The sequence below is a fragment of the Sturnira hondurensis genome, unplaced genomic scaffold, assembly GCF_014824575.4.
Source record: "Sturnira hondurensis isolate 20B ecotype Veracruz unplaced genomic scaffold, ASM1482457v3 Scaffold0024805, whole genome shotgun sequence".
Lineage (NCBI taxonomy): Eukaryota > Metazoa > Chordata > Mammalia > Chiroptera > Phyllostomidae > Sturnira > Sturnira hondurensis.
This window is the reverse complement of record NW_028097436.1, coordinates 897,176-915,379: the sequence shown is the minus strand read 5'-3', so window position 1 is coordinate 915,379 and position 18,204 is coordinate 897,176. Positions and strand designations below refer to the sequence as shown.

The following is an 18,204-nucleotide window of genomic DNA, read 5'->3' as shown; positions in this document are numbered from 1 at the left end:
CGCCTAGCAGAGAAGTAAGGAGGAAAGAAACCTGCAGATAAAGATGGCTGTCCTAGTTGGGCAGTGACACTTTTAGGGGCATCATGAACTGATTTATGCAGAAGGTTCTGCAGCTCCTCCAGAGGCTGTGGCTCTCTGAGAGTGGCCAGGCTCCTGTGACTGCTGCCTCCTTGAGTGGTGCCTCAAGCCGCTTCGAGCGCAAAGAATTGGCTGATTTGACAAAGGAAACACCTGACAAGTCAAAAAGCTTGAGGTTTTAGGTCAATTACAAAAGATACTTTTTCTCATGTCAATTCTTTCTTCTTTGGTGTGGGTAAACTTTGGTCTATTGGGGGTATTTACAGGAAACCTGAAGTTTCCTTTCACATTTAAAATCTAATCTTTTAGAAAAGATTTTATTCATTTATTTGTACAGAGTAGAGAAGGGAGGGAGAAAGAGGGACAGAGACATTGATGTGCAAGAGATACATCTATTGGTTGCCTCACCCACCCCCGACTGGGGACCCAGCCTGCAACCCAGGCATGTGCCCTGACTGGGAATTGAACTGGCGGTCTTTCAGTTTGCAGGCTGGCGCTCAATCCACTGAGCCACACCAGCCAGGGCAAAAATTTTTTTTTATCTTTTGTTAATTAGTAGTCTAGGTAGGGTTCAAGAAACTCTGATAATTTTTTCTTAGGAAGAAGAATCAAGGCCTGGCTTGAATGCCTTGACCTCTATTGCATTCATTAGAGAAAATAATATGGAAAAAGTCTTCACCTGGTAAAACGAATGTCCCTAGATCACTGCGGTAGGTCCCACTCTGGGTCAGCTTTTAGTCATATGTCTCATTGTCCCAGTGGCCCCAGCTGTCGCTTGCATCCAGCTCTTCAATGGTCTCAGTTTCAAAAGAGGTCTCTTCCTCCTCCTCCTCCCCGCCATCACCTTCATGAACTCAAGGAAGTTGAGGGGGGGGGGCCCTGGTCTTTGAGCTCCCTCAGCCTGCACCACAAGACCACGCTGGGGCTCGCGCCGGCCATGACCTTCTCCAGGCGGACCTGATCTGCAATATTCCTGGGAATGGCTCGTTTCTCCACCGCCCTCCGGAGCAGGGTCTCCAACCGCAGCATGTAGACCGAGATTTTCTCACCTTCTTCCTGATAGGTCTTCAGACACCTCACCTGGGAGGTCCTGCGGCTCTCCAGGCTTCCGAACGCTAGCTTAAATGCCTCCATACACTTCTCCACGTTTACAGACTGGTCGTCCGCCTGCTCTACAGGGCAGGGCCCCGCAGGCTTTCCATCAGCCACCTTTTCTTTTCTGCCTCTGCCACTGGCCACTCTTTAACTATCTCCGTGGACTTTTCCCTCCAGATTTCAAAGGGCTCTTCTCTGGGCCGGGCACGGCGCTCCCCGAGATCACTGTCAGCTTCCGGAACCTCACGGGGAGCAGGGCCTGAGGGGTGCGGGCGGGCGACTGCCAGTTCCAACATGTGGGCCAGGAACTCCAGGGACACGTAGGGCGCTGCGTCTGGAGACACTCCCTCATGCCCAAGGGCTCAGAACATACCTGGGGCTGTCCTCCCCTCCTTTTCTAGAAAGAGGTTCAGTCTTTCAATAAATTCAGTGTCCTGGTTAGGAGTCTTAAAGTTATCACTTTCAGACATCCCCCCTTCCGTGAACCTCACTGGGGATCACTGAGACGTCGGTGATCTCCGGGAGCCGCAGCAGGACAGCACTGGCATTCTCCTGCTTCTGGAATATCTTGCCCAGCAGCCTGCACCCGCCCAGAGGCTGCAGCGTCTCCTGGAGCACCTGCTGAACCTCAGCCCTGTCACGCTCCACGGGGATGCCGGTCACCATCAGTGACTTGCGGTCATCTGTGCTCATGATCCGGCACCAGTCCTCCAGCAGCGCCAGTGCCAGCGCCAGCATCATGAGACTATATTTACTCTAACTCTATGGGTACAATTAGTTCGTGGGGCAGGTAGGTGTTCCCTGAGGATTTCGAGTGTCCTGGATAAACTCCTGAACTTATAACTCAGGAAGTAATGGGTTTCAGGTCAGCTCATGCCAACTGCAGTCACAAAGTCTTCTGGTCCAGTTACCCTTTGGGTCAGTGTACAGACGCCTCCACTCTTGCCCCCAGATGTCCTGGAGGGAAGTCTCAAGGCAGAGTGGCTGGTCCTCCTAGTGAAATAAGGGGCAGTTACCACACTGACCTCTCCTTCCCAGGAAGCACCCACACTCTAGTTAGTCTGGGTAGACTGGGGTTCTACCCTACATTGTAGCTGTGCCTCTCTCACTATATCAGATCTCTCTGCCTAGAGTGACCTTTTTTCCTATTGGGTCACTGCAATCTGGCTTCCCTACCATTCCCTCATCGGACATATCAATTGATGTCCAGCCCAGCTGTGGCCAGGGCTCAAGGTCCACCCCATGTGAAGCATGAAATCAGGACATGTGGCTACTTACCTGTTTCTGTGCTCCCAAATGTTCTGGAGAGTCAAGGAGCTTGTTTATTCAGCTTGTAGTGCAGGCAGAAATCACCCAATTCCACACAATGGCCATGCCTGGGTCCTCCTTAGCTCCACCAAGCCACACTGCCTCGTTATATATAAATAATAATGGTGTGTTTTTATGGCTCAATAATATCCAGTAATGAAGACTGTTAGTGCGCTTATTCAAAAAATATGACAATCCTTCACAATTTAATTAAATCTACTAAAAATATAATTGCTTCAGTTCTTTGATTAAAAAACTTTTAGAAATTATTCAAACATTTACACCCACTTTAATATCAGTGTAACAATATAACATATACTTTAACGTAATAATGTAGGCACAATAATTTAATAGAAGGTTAGCTATTTTTTAAAATCTCAGGGCCAAATAAACTTGAAATTCTGAATTCATTCTCTTGTTATGTCTGGGCAAGCTTCGCAAATGTACAAGGTGTTTCCTTTGTTACAAATGTTAAGTTACTAACGTGACACCTTCTTCGTAGCATTTGAACTTGAGCAGGGTCATTTGAAGAAAAAGGAACCGAGAGGTAGGGCCAGTGGAGGACGGGTCAGGTACACAGGGAAGAGTGCTGACATCCCAAGCTACTGCTGTGGAGTGGGGTCCACATGCCCCAGATGCAGACCTGCAGCCACACAAGCAACTACTCCTACAGCAGGTCTCCAGTCCTTCTGGAAGCTTCTCAAGGTGTGGCATGTGCCAAGGGCCAGGAGGGCAAAATGATGGGTTGTGCCCTGGCGCAGCAGCCCTAGGAATCTAAGCCCAGTGATCTCTCCATGCCTCACTTTCCCCTTCTGAAGACCGTTACAGGGTGGGGGGGAGAGTTTGGCGGGGGCAACCTTCTTCTTCCTTATAATATTTTGAGGAAACATGAGACATAAAAAGGCATCAAATGCCCAGGAAGAAATATCTCCAAGGTCCAAGTAATGACCGCTATGCTGAGGTTAGGCTACTTTTAGATGGTTTCTTCCTCCAAAGACAATCCCTCCCTGCAAGGCAACCTTCAGATACAACGATGGTAAGTGATCTACAGCCCTTGATACCCTAAGTCTATGGATTGAAATATTTGGATAAGAAAAAAAAAGTATTTTCTAACATAAAGATTGGTAAAAAAAAAAAAAAAAAAAGAACTAGCCCTGGCTGGTGTGGCTCAGTGGATTGAGTGCTGGCCTGTGAACCAGAGGGTCACTAGTTTGATTCCCTGTCAGGGCACATGCCTGGGTTGTGGGCCACAACCCTAGTGCGGGGAATGCAAGAGGCAACCACACATTGACCACACATTAACCACACATTGGTGTTTCTCTCTCTCTTTCTCCCCCCTTTCCCCTCTCTCTAAATATAAATAAATAAATAAATCTAAAAACAAAAAAAAAATATCAAGGATTGGTTGGACAAGGAACCAGATTTTCACATGGGGATTGGAAGATTCCCACTGGGTTTGCTGGATCCTTTCATAAGATAGTGACCTTGGAAAAAGCTTCTGGATCTCTCATTCTCAGATTCCTACCCCGGAAAGAGGTGATGGTAAAGCACTCATCTCCACCAGCAGCGGAAATGATGCAATTCGTGTGGAAGCACTTGCTTCAAATGCAAAGCATAAAAGGTTCCGGTCTAAGTCTTCCACCCACCTCTGGTTCTCTCAGCCCCAACACGTGCATTTCTCTTCCTCCTCCTTCTCCCCATCTTGTTTGGAGACTCTCCTGCCTCCAGCCCCCAACCTATTGTGGCGGGCTCATCTGAAACTGTGACTGATTGTCCCCCAAATTTAACTCCATTTACCAAACTACCACTCACAATTGCGGGAGGGAAGAGTACCCGAACTCAATCCTTCAAGGGGCAAGGACTGACAATGGGACAACATCTTTGATCACACTGTCTGGAGCAACTGCCCAGCACTAAGCAGCCTTTTAGCCCCAAACCCTCCTGTTACTGAGCATGCCCAGACCTCCCTCTTGAGAGGCCAAAGGATGGGCATCATCTCTGCAGAGTTTCGCCACTGTGGGAAAAGGGGTGTGGCTGTAACCAAGAGGAAGGAGGGACTGATCCAAGGAAAAACGTGGGGACGCGAGTAAGCAGCGGAGGACCCTCAAGGTCCACGTTGCAGGCACAAGTCAAAATGCTTCCTGGATGCCCAGCAACCCTGTGGCAATACTGATCTAAGCGCACATACAAAACAAAGCCCCACAATTTTGCCTGCTTTGCCACACACAATTCAAAGCACCCGATCACAGCCTGCACTCCATCTCCTACCCCACATTGGACACGTGCGCCCGCACTTAACGCCTCTGCCACGCGGCTCTGGCGCAGTGCGCAACTGTGGGGAGGGAGCACCAGACCGAGAAGGGCTGGAGATTTGGGGATTGAGCTTTTTCTCTCCTCTTTTTTAGGGGGGTGGTGGAGAAGACACCAAATCGAAACATTCTCTACGCCCTTCTTGGGGCAGAGGCGCAGTTCACGGTACGTAGCGCCCTCCAACACTATGTCTGCACCCTCACCCACTGTACGTATGTATTAGTGGTCGTGCTCCGCCGGGCTCTGCAGGCTGTACTCTTGGCCACACTCCCGCGGGCCGGGCCGCAGACCTGTGTCTCTCTCGCCCACTCCACACCCATCATTTGCTATGCCCCTCTGCATTTCTCCCTGCCATGCTGTGGGCCCCCCACCTCTGTGGATGAACTTATTAGAGCCTTCCTGTTTCAATCTCTGCTCCCAGGAGCCCACCAAAGCCAGTAGGTAGACCGAAGCTTTGGTGTCTTGCGCGAGATACGGCCCCCACCTCTCTGCGAAGCCTGCTTCATCCCTTCCCCATCCTCAGCAGGGCCCCTTCCTCTCTCCTCGGGTGTCCTGGCACCAGCCAGTTTGCCCCCCTTTCCCCATCCATCACCCCACGCTCCGGTCAAGGGAAGGAGCCTTTCGGCCCACCTCCAAAATGCTGTAGGGAAGAGGCGCCAGGGCCGGACAGGTGGGAGAGAAGGGCGCTGGGCCCGGGGCTGCGCCCTCGAATCCCCGCCCCCGCGTGCCTGCCGCGCACTCACCCTGGAACTGACTTCGGCCAGCGGCCCCTCGGCTCCACACCCCTTAGTCGGTGGTCTGGCCGCTTCACTTCCGGAGCGCGGGGCTCTGGGCGGTGCGGCCCGCCCTCCCTCTCCCGCGCCCAGGCCCCTCCTGGGCGCCCCGCCCACACCCCGCCCGCCGCTGCCGGGAACTAGCAGCCTCGCGCTCCCGCTGCCGCAGCGGCCGCCCTTCCAGACCCAACTTTGCAGCTGCCGGGAGCTCGCGCGGCAGCGGGGGGCGTGAGCAGGGAGGGGAGATAGCGGGGTCAGGGGGAGGGACTGGGAGGGAGGGTCGCCCACTCGCCAGCTCTGCTTCCTCTCTGTGCACCTTGCGGTAGGCAGAGAGCGGCAGCTGCCAGGGGGTTGTGCACAGAGGAAGGCGGACTTAGGGACCGCAGACGGAAGGACGGACGGAGGGAACCCTCCCCGAGCCCCCGCACCATGGCCGAGAAGAAGCAGTCTGGGAAGGCGGCAGAGGACGAAGAGGTCCCTGCCTTTTTTAAAAACCTGGGTTCAGGCAGCCCCAAGCCTCGGCAGAAATTCTGTGGCATGTTCTGCCCAGTGGAAGGGTCCTCGGAGAACAAGACCATCGACTTCGATTCGCTCTCGGTGGGCCGGGGCTCGGGGCAGGTGGTGGCTCAGCAGCGGGACATCGCCCACTTGGGCCCCGACCCGCAGCCGCCGTACTCCCGGCAGGGCCGGCGCGCCGGCGGGGAGCCATCTGTTGAATCGGGCCGGAAGGTGGAGATTCGAAGGGCCTCGGGCAAGGAAGCCCTGCAGAACATCTACGACCAGGTTGGTTATGGGGGGAGGGGAAGACTTGAGAAGGAGGAAAGGGCAGGGGAATCGCCCCTCCCTCGCATCCCAGCCTGCCCACCGCCCTGCCCCTCCCCACATCTGTACGAGCACTCCACCCTAACCTGCCCTTCTTCGAGCAGGGTGCCGAGACGCTTGGGCTCGGCGGTGGACGGCTGTGTGCCCACAAAGGCTGCCCGCGCCTCCCCGGGCCTGGGAGGTGGAGGATGGTGGGGAAAAGATGGGCCGATCCCGGGCGGGAGGTCGCATGGTGGGGGGTGGGGATGGGCGGCGGTTCCATTCTTCTTAAATCCTCCCGGGCGGTTTCCGATTGCAGCTACGGCTGTGTCCCACCCTTTTTTTGATGCAGCTCGGAGCGTGCGGTGGAGGGCTCGCATAAGGGCCTTTGGGCTCCCTGGGGGTCTGGAGGGCGGGGGGGGGGGCTCCGACGGCTGCTCCCCTCCTCGCGCTGCGAGTCCTGAGCGCTCTATACTATCTCGCTTCCCACGCGCTCCGCGCTCGCGTCCGGAGCTGGAGGCCAGTACCATGGTCAGCTCCTCCTAGAGCATCTCACCACCCTGACTCTGGCTCACAAAGTGAGAAGAACCAGGGAGGCGGTGGAGTCACCCGAGGAAACCCAGATTCTCCTAAATAGCCCATGTGGAGAACAAAGTTCCGCTAAGTATCTCTCTCAGCAAGGGCTTCCCAGAGCGCGCCCGCCCTATTTGGGAGGTGCTTTGGAGATGGGGACTAAGTGGATTATCTTCAAAGGGTAAAAAGAAAAGGAAAGAAAAGGGGAAAACCCTTCACATTTGAATAGATTGGTAAAAATGGATGGGACTCCCAGTACTGGGTTGATGGGTAACAAAGGGGATCAACTTGGTAAACCTTGATTTTAGAAAATGCTCTTCACCTCTGGCAAATATGAATAGTGTGCATTTCAAGTGCAGTTGTCTTCTCACACCACAGTCTTTATTCTTTATCAAAGAGACCCTCATACTTGTGCAATGCCCACCCCCCACACCCTTAATTTTTTCAACTGATGAATTGCAGTACACAATGTTTCATCACTTGTTTGCTGTTTCTCTCCCAGGGCCATTGCTGAAGATGAGAAATCAGATTATTCATTGAATACCTATTGTGTGCCTTGCCTTGCAGGGCTGGGGGAAGGTTAGCTATATGAAAAGTTTAAGGCAATATCTTCCTAAGGGGCCTCCAGAGTAGTAGGGAGTGGTCTAGTGATGCCACAAGCATTTTGTGGCTCAGCGGTCAGGCTGTGTGCTCACAATGAACACAGCAGAAAACCGTGAACAATTGGCGATTGATGGCCCAAACGTGTTTCCTGATGTGGCAGAGGGTTTTGCAGCTTTTCACTCTTACAGAGTCAATTCTAGGAAAGGTAAGCCACTTGCTGTCATGCTCAAAGATGGGGCAACCGATTACTTAATTGATTCCTCTTCCCTAGCCCTGTCCTGAGATTTGTTTACGTAGGGGCTACCTGATATTCATATTTCACGCAGAGTCAACCAGAAAAACCTTAATCCAAAAAAACTCACTTTGCTCCAAGTGATTAGACAAACTTTTACAATTGAAGTAAAAGTTTCTAACAATGTAACTAATACTGAAAGCAGAGTGAGGGTGAGATAACCTCCCTACAGGAGTAGGTAGGGTGAGGCCACACCACGATCATATATGTGATCATATATATAGCATCACTGTTGTGAGTACTCTCACCAACACGCTGTGCTTGCTGGTGATTCTAAGGACTGCAAGGGAGTGGGAAATGCTGTGAGATAAGCAAGAGATCCTTTAAAACATGGCCACTCGGGCAGAGATGAAAAGTGGCCACCTCAGTAATGATGGCAGTAAATTAAAACTCAAGTTGGAGAGGCAAATTTCACTGGGTTGAATCCCACATCTTTTTTTTCTGTTCATTTAGAATCTTAGTCATGGTCATCAGAGCCAGTTGCTTGAACACACTCTGAATTTCATAGAAATTCTGAATTGTAAGTCTGGGGCACATGGAAGAAGAAACTTTATTTTTTAAAAGATTTTATTTTATTTTTATTTATTTTTTAAAAGATTTTATTTATTTATCTTTAGAGGGAAAGGGGAGGGAAGGAGAGAAATATCAATGTATGGTTGCCTCTCCTGAGTCCCCTGCTGGGAACTGGCCTGCAACTCAGGCATATGCCATGATTGGGAACCTTTCGGTTCACAGGCCCCATTCAATTCACCGAGCCACACCAGCCAGGGCTCTCTCTCTCTCTCTTTTTTTTAAAAATTGAGGTAAAATTTATGTAATGTAAAATTCTTGTTTTAACCATTTTAGTTGACAATTCAGTGACTTTAGTACCTCACAGTGTTGTGTAGCCATTGTCTACGGTCTCATTTCAGAACATTTTCATCACTCCAGAAGGGAACTCCATGTCTGTGAAGCAGTCATGTCCTGTTGCCCTCCATCCCTCACCCCCACCTTTGGCAACCACGATTCTGCTTTCTGCCCTGCCCCCCCGCCCCCCCCTCCCCCCCGCCCCGCCGCGGAGGTGCCGGTTCCGGACATTTTGCGTAAATGGAATCATACCTTACATAGCCTTTTCTGTCTGGCTTCTGTTGTGTAGCGACATGCTTTCAAGGTCCATTCACATTGCAGCTGTGTCAGTCCTTCCTTCCTCTTTATCCTGGGATGGTATGCATTGTTCGCATACGGCACATTTATTTACCATGCACCAGTTGATGGACATTTAGATTGGTTTCACTTTTGGGCTGTTATGAATAATACTGCTATTAGCATTCTTTGAAAAGCTTTTGTTTAAACTAGTGTCTTTAGTTCACTCAGCTATATACTAAGGAGGGGAATTGCTGGGTCATATGACAATTCTGTGTTTACCTTTTGGAACAAGTGCCAAACTGTTTTCCACAATTTTGCCACTATTTTCCATCCCTGCCAACAAAAGTTTCCAATGTCTGCATATCCTCCACAACACTGGTTATTTTCTCCTTTCAATCATTATACACATCCTAGCGAGTGGGAAACGGTGTCTCATTGTGGTTTGAATTTGTATTTCCTTAATGACCAGTGCTGTTGAGCATCTTTTCATGTGCTTGTTGGCCGTATATTTTCTTTGGAAAAATATCTGTTCAAGTCCCTTGTGAATTTTTAAAATTCAGTTGTTTGTTTCTTCTTGAGTTATAGGAGTTCTTTATGTATTTTGAATACTAGCCCCTTATCAGATACTTTATCTGCAAATAATGTTATCCCATTCCATGGGGTCTCTTTTTGCTCTCTAGAGTATCCTTTGATCCACAGAAGTTTTTAATTTTGGTGAAGTCCAGTTTCCCTATATTTTCTTTTAATGCGTGTGCTTTTGATGTTAGTTATTCCTGGCTGTTCGAGGACTGCTGGATCATCTATCAGGGAAGTTCCAGAACTTCATTTCCTAAAATGATGTTCATGTAACTAAATTCTATTGTTTTATGGAGACTTAAATTTATTAGGAATAGCACTTGTAGTAGGTCGGTGTTCTCGAGTGCTTTGGGTACTGCGTAGGTCTGTTTTTTCTGTGTCAGGAGCCTATTCACGCAAAGAGAATGCAATCCCTCCGCGTGTGTATGCATTCACACATATCTGTGGTATTATATAGTGGCACATGTATAATATTTACAGGGCAGTGATTAACAAGCTGAATTTAGGAAAATAAATCTAAGAAACTAATTGAATTCAGTTTTTCATTTTGTTTTATAATGTTTAGAGGTAACACGACAAAGTACCATGTTTACTGTGGGTTATCCTGATAAGCAAATTTTTTTAAAAGAAAGAAATCGCCGATGATCTTATTATCTAGAAATGACTCGTGGTAGCATTTTGCCGTGTTGTTTTTTCCAGTCTCTGTAATTCCACCAAAAGTTAGTGCTTTTTCACATCCCTGACATCACTGGGTATTGATAGTCTTACAGATATTTCCCAAATTTGTAGATGACAAATGGCATCCTTCTTTTTGCCCATTTCCTATTGATGTATTCATACATTACACATTGATTCATAAAATTGTATATTAAAATGTATCCACTTGAATGTCACTTGTTATAGAGTTTTTTAGTTTGCTTCTAATTTTGTATGGCCTTTTTCTTTTAACATCCACATTTAAATTTTACACACAGTTAAGTCAATTTATGTTTTCTGACTTTTTTTGCCTTTCAAGATTATTACTTATATATATATTTTAAATATATTTTATTGATTATATCATTACATTTGTTCTATTCCCCCTCTTCATTCCCCTCCACCCTGCACACCCCTCCCCCACCATTCCTCCCCTTTAGTTTATGACCACGTGTCTCGAGTTCTTTAGATTCTATATTTTCCCTACTATTCTTGCCCTCCCCCTGTCTATTTTGTACCTACTGTCTATGCTATTTTCTGTACTTTCTCCCCCCTTCTCCTCCTCCCACTCCCCTGTTGCTAACCCTCCATGTGTTCTTCATTTCTATGGTTCCACTCCTGATCTAGCTGTCCTCTTGGTTTGCTTTTGTTTTAGGTGTGGTTGTTAATAACTGTGAGTTTGCTGTCCTTTCACTGTTCATATTTTTCATCTTCTTTTTCTTATATAAGTCCCTTTAGCATTTCATATAATAAGGGCTTGGTGATGATGAACTCCTTGAACTTGACCTTATCTGAGAAGCACTTTATCTGTCCTTCCATTCTAAATGAAAGCTTTGCTGGATAAAGCAATCTTGGCTGTAGGTCTTTGGATTTCATGACTTGGAATACTTCTTTCCAGCCCCTTCTTGCCTGTAAGGTCTCTTTTGAGAAATCAGCTGACAGTCTGATGGGAACTCCTTTGTAGGTGACTGTCCCCTTATCTCTTGCTGCTTCTAGGAGTCTCTCCTTCATTTTAATCTTGGCTAATGTAATTATGATGTGCCTTGGTGTGTTCCTTCTTGGGTCCAACTTCTTTGGGACTCTCTGAGCTTCCTGGACTTCTTGGAAGTCTATTTCCTTTGCCAGATTGGGGAAGTTCTCCTTTACTATTTGTTCAAATAAGTTTTCCACTCATGGCTGTTCCTTTTCCCCTTCTGGTACCCCTATAATCCGGATGTTGGAATGTTTAAAAATGTCCTGAAGGTTCCTAAGCCTCTCCTCAATTTTTTGAATTCTTGTTTCTTCATTCTTTTCTGGTTGGATGTTTCGTTCTTCCTTCTGGTCCACTCCATTGATTTGAGTCCCAGTTTCCTTTCCTTCCTTTCCATATTGATTTCCTGTGCATTTCCCTTCATTTCGATTAGTTTAGCCTTCATATGTTCCTCTAATTTGTGACTATAATCAACCAGTTCTGTGAGCATCCTGATCACCAGTATTTTGAACTGTGCATCTTGAGAGGTTCGCTATTTCTTTTTCGCTTAGAGTTATTGGCTCTGGGGCTTTGAGTTCTTCTTGAACCGTATTTTGGACTGTTAGTGCCTGTTAGGTATGAGGAGTGGAGTCCTAGGTGTTCACCAGGGCGGGGCAACTAAGTCACTGGGTTGTGACGCTGTATGTGGGGGCGGGGTCAAAGAGGAGCAATGGCGGTCCTCATCCGTCTCACTGCTCCCTCCTTCGCTGGGTTTATCTGCACGCGGGAATGTGCAGTCATGCTCAACCTGCCCCGCATCCTCACCGGGTCCATGATGCTACCCCGGCTGCCTGCGCGCCTGGGTTGCCTGTCTTGCCTGGGTCGCCTGGGTCGTCTGGGTTGGGGGATTCTTCCTGCCCGACCCTGCTCTGCTGCTGGCTCCACCCCTCTTACCCGTCCTGGTTGAACAGTTCCTTGTGGTCGGACTTCCATATAGTTCAATTTTTTGTTCTTTGGCTGTGTCTTTGTTTACTAAACCTTTGTTGTATTCAAACTTGGTTGTGGGAGAGGGCACAGTGTTTCCACTTATGCCTCCATCTTGGCGGAAGTCCATTACTTATATTTTTTTAAAACTTTTTTTGGTTCTATGTTTATATTTAAATTTGGCAAGTAATTTTGGTTATAATTTGAAGTGAGGTATAACATTTTTTCAAGTAGTTAGCTAGTTGCCCTAATGGTTCATTGAATAATTGGTGTTTCTTATTTCTTATGTACTCCACTGTCTACAAACGTCTGGATGTGTTTGGCTTCCTGCTCTCCTCCATTGAGCTGCCTTACTAATTTCATAATTGTTCAATACCACTTTAGTTACTGTCATTTTTAAATATCTTTGCTCTTCTTCATTTTTTCCATCATTCACCTGCATTTTCCATGAAAGATATATTCAATTATAGAAACCTGATGTGATTTTTACCAGATTATATTCAATTTATAAACTGAATTATAGGAAATATTTTTTAAGATAGTGAGCCTTTCTACCTAACTTTGTACTATATCTCCTTTTCTCAGGTACCTAGTTCTAGTCTTCTAAATTGTTTTGTTACATTTATTCCTAGATGTTTTGTTGGTATTGCGAATGGGAAATTTCCCCATTATATTTTGAAATTTCCATTCTGGCTGACTCTTGCATTTTATATCAATTAATAATAGATTGCTTTATGGAACTACTCTTGGTTCTAATGATTATCAATATATTCTCTTTTTAATTTATTATCTAGTGTTACTTTTATATCTTTCCCCCAATTCCTTTATTCATTATTTCTCTTCCTTGGCTTATTACATTGGCTAGACCTTCTAGAAATGTATTGGATGCTGGTGGTAATATGAGGTTCCTTGTTTGATTTCTGACTTTAATGAAGTCTCTCTGCTTTCATTATTGTTTGAGAGTGACACTCTCAGTCCTGTCAGATAATCATTCAGTTCCTACCTGTGCACAGTGCCAAGGCCGCCAGGACTACCAATGCGGATGGACAAGTTGGGCTCGTGACTTGCTGCACCGAGGGAGGAACCATGTGGGGGAATGGGGGCTGTCTCTGTGGGAGGGTAGGTTCTACAGAGAGGCCTGAGCTGTGGTGACTTTGGGGAGGGTCTGAGGAAGGGAGGGTTTCCTCTGCACTGGGTGTTGTCGTGATGTAGGGGACCTTCTGTGACTGGCTATCTGGAGAGGCCTGTCCAAAAAGGGTAATTAGACTGCAGCCCAGGCTGTGACTGGCAGAAGCAGTGGACACTCATGTGAGTGAGGACGGGCAGCATTCAGTACTTTGTGTTTATATTTTATTGGACATGGCCATGGAGTGGTCTCATCTCTGTCCTGATGCACTCTGGTGGCCACTGAGCGGTCTTGTCTGGTGCTGATGGGCTGTGACACTTAGTGTCAACAGGAGAAAGCCAGGCGTGCTCTTGGCAGCGATTTCCTGTTTCTCACTGCACTCTGAAAATCAGGGGTTGATGTGAAAAGATTATATGCTGTATTGTCTTATATCTGTTTCTGCCACACTGAAGATGTCAAATAGTTTTCTGAACTCCACCCCCACCCTTACCCCCACCCCAGGGATAGTATCTCCTATCCCTTGTTCTGTAATTGTTGTTCCTAAGCTTGCTACTGTCTCCTGTGTATTTACTTTCAGTTCAGGTGAGATCCCTTCAGAAGCCACGTTTTGGGCGGAGAAACGTGTGATTGCCATTTTCCTGGCTCTCTGACGCACAGCTGAGCCTTATTTATTAGGCTCACCTTTGAGGATTGATTCAAACACCAGCTCCTGTCCAAGTCTCATCGCTTGGTGCCAGGTTGCAGACTTTGGCTGCACTTAAGTTAAATTTCAAAAATACATTTGGGGAATAACTTCAGGGTTGCCGAAATTTTCTTTGTTACCAAAATAGGGACACTGAAAAGAAATGACTACGTAATATGATCTCATAAAATGAAAAATGCTTTATCACCAAAACTGTTAAAGAGAAAATAACTCTAGAATTGAAAAATATGCTTAAGTTGAACTTTATGAAAAATTAAATGCATTGACATAAGCTTCTCATTGTGACCTACATCTGTGAACACTTTGCCCAGGCGGCTGCCAGATTAGCCTCAGTGCAGCGGCCTCTTTCTGAGCTCCCCTCGTCCGCCCTGCTGCACAGCCTCTTTCCAGGAGTTGATGTCTCTGTGGGACAAAGAGATATGACCCCGCCCAGGCCAGCAGGAGCAGCCTGGTGTGGGTTTCAAGCAGGTATGTGAAGACACACAGACTGGAAATAACTGTCGTGAGGGAGGAAGTTTTTGTACTCACAGATGCCTAGAAACGGGAGAGAAGATCACTGGCCAAGATGGAGGTGTAGATAGATACACTTTTCCTCCTTGCACAACCAAAAGAAGAACATTAACAAGTTTAAAAACAAAAAACAACCAGAACTGCCAGAAAATTGAACTGTAAGAGAGCCCGACAACCAAGGAGTTCGAGAAGAAACATCATCCAGACGGCACCACAATTGATCGACGAGGGTTGCCCCACCCTGGCAAATACCTAAGGCTCCGCACCTTACATTGTAACAGGTGTGTTGAGGCAAAGAAATGTGGCCCAAATTGAGACCAGATCAAAACTCCAGAAAAAGAACTGAGTGATAAGGAGATAGCCAAACTATCAGATGCAGAGTTCAAAACACTGGTGATCAGGATGCTCACAGAAATGGTTGAGTATGGTTGCTAAATAGATGAAGAAGTGAGGCTATGAAAATTGAAATAAAGAAAAATATACAGGGAACTTAGAGTAAAGGGAAGGAAACTGGGACTCAAGTCAACAATCTGAAACAGAAGGAAGAAATAAACATTCAACTGGAACAGAATGGAGAAATAATTCAAAAAAATGAGGAGAGGCTTAGAAACCTCTGGGACAACTTTAAATGTTTCAACATCCAAATCTTAGGGGTGCCAAAAAGAGAAGAGGAAGAGCAAGAAATTGAAAACTTATTTGAAAAAATAATCAAGGAAAACTTCTCTAATCTGGCAAAGGAAATAGACTTCCAGGAAGTCCAGGAAGCTCAGAGAGTCCCAAGGAAGTTGGACCCAAGGAGGAGCACACCAAGGCACATCATAATTACATTACCCAAGATTAAAAATAAGGAGAGAATATTAGAAGCAGCAAGAGATAAGGAGACAGTTACCTACAAAGGAGTTCCCATCAGACTGCCAGCTGATTTCTCCAAAGAAACCTTGCAGGCAAAAAGGGGCTGGAAAGACGTACTCAAAGTCATGAAAGGCAAGGACCAACATTCAAAATTACTCTATCCAGCAAAGCTATCATTTAGAATGGAAGGGTAGATAAAGTGCTTCTCAGATAAGGTAAATATTAAAGAGCTTTATCCAAGAAAATGAAGATCAAAACTATGAACAGTAAAATGACAACAAACTCACAACTGTGAACAACTGAAAAGACAAAAACAAAAACAAACTAAGTGAACAAGTAGAATAGGAACAGAATCACAGAAATGGAGATCATATGGAGGGTTATCAGCAGGGAGGGGGAGGGAGGAGAATAGAGGAAAAGGTACAGGGAATAAGAAGCATAAAGGCTGGTACAAAACAGACAGGGAGGTTAAGAATAGTATAGGGAATGGAGAAGCCAAAGAACGTATATATGAGCCATGGACATGAGCTAATGGGGGCAATGCTGGTGGAAGGGGGGCCTCAGGGAGGAGGGGGGTCAAGGGGAGAAAAAACACGGGACAATTGTAATAGCATAGTCAATAACATATACTTAAAAGAAATAGAAGACAGACCAAGCATGCAGGACCACATGGAAGCACCAGGGTTGGCCAGGAGGCAGAGGGAACGAAGGGATTACCAGGAAAGAGCCTTTCCTGTGGATTCTGGGAAGGAACAGGCAAGGCAGGGGCCACAGTTTCAGGACTGGCTTGTTTGGGTAATTTCAGTGGGCTCTGGGGCATAGGGGCCCTCCCTGGTTGTCTGGTACCTAACCCTGGGGTGTTTAGGGCTGGGGGTCGTGACCCTAAGTGTAAGAGCTTCAACAAGGAAGTAGATGGGGTTGTGGGCTCTGCCTTGATTGGTTTGCATAGGAATGATGCACTCCCAGGAGAGTTTAGCAGCAGAGCAATTGACTGGCCCTGGGAGGGGCAGTCTGTCCAGAGTCCGTGGAGCCTCAGATGTCCAGTGCCAGAATTACAGAACATAAAAAGGCACAGGTAACATTCCAAAGCTAGCTGGTGACAGTAGACCCACGATTCTTACGAGAGTCTGGCCTTAGATGTCTGCTGGTCTTAGGTTTTCAGATGTATCGGGCACTTTTTGTATTTGTATGCGCTTCGTGAGTATTTTCTTTGGGATATTCTATCTGGGGTCTTTGGCCTAACACCTTTACAAAGCTAGAAATCCATAATCTGACTTTAAAAAACTTGATACATATTCAGACTTACAGTCATAGTCTCTAAAAGCAACAGAGCCAAAGCATGTCCGTTACACTGCTGGGCCTTTTTATTTATTTATGTAAATGAACTACATTTCTTACATGACATATGATTGTGCCAAAGCTGGTAGGAAAGATGGGTAGAAAAAAATCAACTGCAAAAAAATGATCCTCAGCAGCTCGGCCCACAAATTCTCCTTCAACTTCAGTGACGGAATTAGCAACAGTGGGATTTCTGGGAACCCTGACCGTGAACTCATCCACTAACATGAAGCACTCTACTCTCACTATGCTGGTGTAGCGGCCTTGGTAATAGCAGTACATGAAGTATGGCTCTGAAATGATCATGCAGGGTTTAGTCATTAAGCCCTGATATGCATGGTAATTCCATAAATATCTAAGTTTGGAACCAGATAAAGCCACGCAGAAACATTCCATGAACTTCTCAGGCTCATAGGACTGGGCTGTCCGTAGAACCTTCGATGTTTGACGCTTTCACCAGTCTGTTCTTTGTCCTTCCTGTGGGCTGTTTCCTTAGGGAAGAAGATGTGCTTCTGGAGAAAACCAGTCCAGTGTTGTGTTTCACACCCAGTTCTCCAGGCTCCCTGGAATGCCACTGGAGGACTTGGGCTTATAGAGAGCTTGTTGATTATACCAGGTGGTGACTTGAGCAAATCACCTCTTTCTTCTAGATCTGCGTCCTCACTGGGAAAGTGGGCTTCAGGACCGTGAGGACTGAGTGGGAAGTTGTCTGGTGAACGCAGGGCTCAGCAACCTGAGCTGCTCACATTGTAAAATGAGTAGGAGATGGATGTGTGTGTGAGTCAGCGATTTTCACCTGGTGTATTGTGAGAATTTTTAAAACACACACCTGACCATGTAATCAGGGGAACTGACCTCTTTTCCCTTAGATGGGCAAATAGAAAAAATAATAACAGCAACCCAACAATAGCTTCCTGGGGTGAATGAATCAATATTATACCTTTATTTTTGGTCTGCAAAAAATCTAGTATATTCTTTTGCTGTGCCACGCCAAACAGTAATTAGTTTCTGTGTGCCCAGAGATGGAAAAGGTTGAAAATCGCTGGTCTAAGTAACTGGAGCACGATTTGGTGAGGTTTGTGGCAAAGTTATGGGAGCATTTCTGTGGGAGTGCTGAGCTGGGATGAATTGATTTTCTTCTACTGATGGCCACAAAGTACAAATGGACATGTAGCCCTTTCTAGAATGAAGACAAATGCTCCACATATTCTTTCCACTAAAATTTCACACACCCTTCCCATCTACCTTCTCTCGTTGGAAGATTCACTGTGTTCCCAGCCAGGCAGCCTGGGAGGTTGTGGGGGTGGGGAAGCAAGTCTCCAGACAGGAGCTCCCTTCTCACCTCCCGGATTACCGTCTTCCCTCCCAGGTACTGCCTTCCCCTCCTTGTGCTCACAGCGGAAGGAAGGGCCCCACTCTGCCTGTGCTGTCCCCTCACTGTGCCCTGAATCCCCTGCTTTCTTGCACTGGACACTGTGCACCACCAGCTCCCTCATCTCCTAGCCCAGGGGT

The 18,204-nt window shown here is 46.9% G+C and overlaps 2 protein-coding genes across 2 annotated transcripts in view; one reads left to right on the top strand and one right to left on the bottom strand.

Moving 5' to 3' along the window:
* Nucleotides 1-618: 618 nt before the first annotated feature.
* PNMA2 (PNMA family member 2) lies at nt 619-2,558 on the bottom strand. The gene is given in 8 exon segments (XM_037038655.1): nt 619-911; nt 914-940; nt 943-1,253; nt 1,256-1,375; nt 1,378-1,462; nt 1,464-1,631; nt 1,633-2,166; nt 2,452-2,558. Coding segments are annotated over 7 exon segments (1,092 nt in total). The 5' UTR covers nt 1,915-2,166; nt 2,452-2,558; the 3' UTR covers nt 619-812.
* Nucleotides 2,559-5,955: 3,397 nt separating this feature from the next.
* Nucleotides 5,956-18,204, top strand: part of DPYSL2 (dihydropyrimidinase like 2) — a 105,495-nt gene continuing 93,246 nt past the window's right edge. The window contains exon 1 of the mRNA XM_037038642.1: nt 5,956-6,347. Within this exon, the coding sequence (XP_036894537.1) occupies nt 5,994-6,347 (354 nt within the window). The 5' untranslated portion in view covers nt 5,956-5,993. The remainder of the gene's footprint in view (nt 6,348-18,204) is intronic.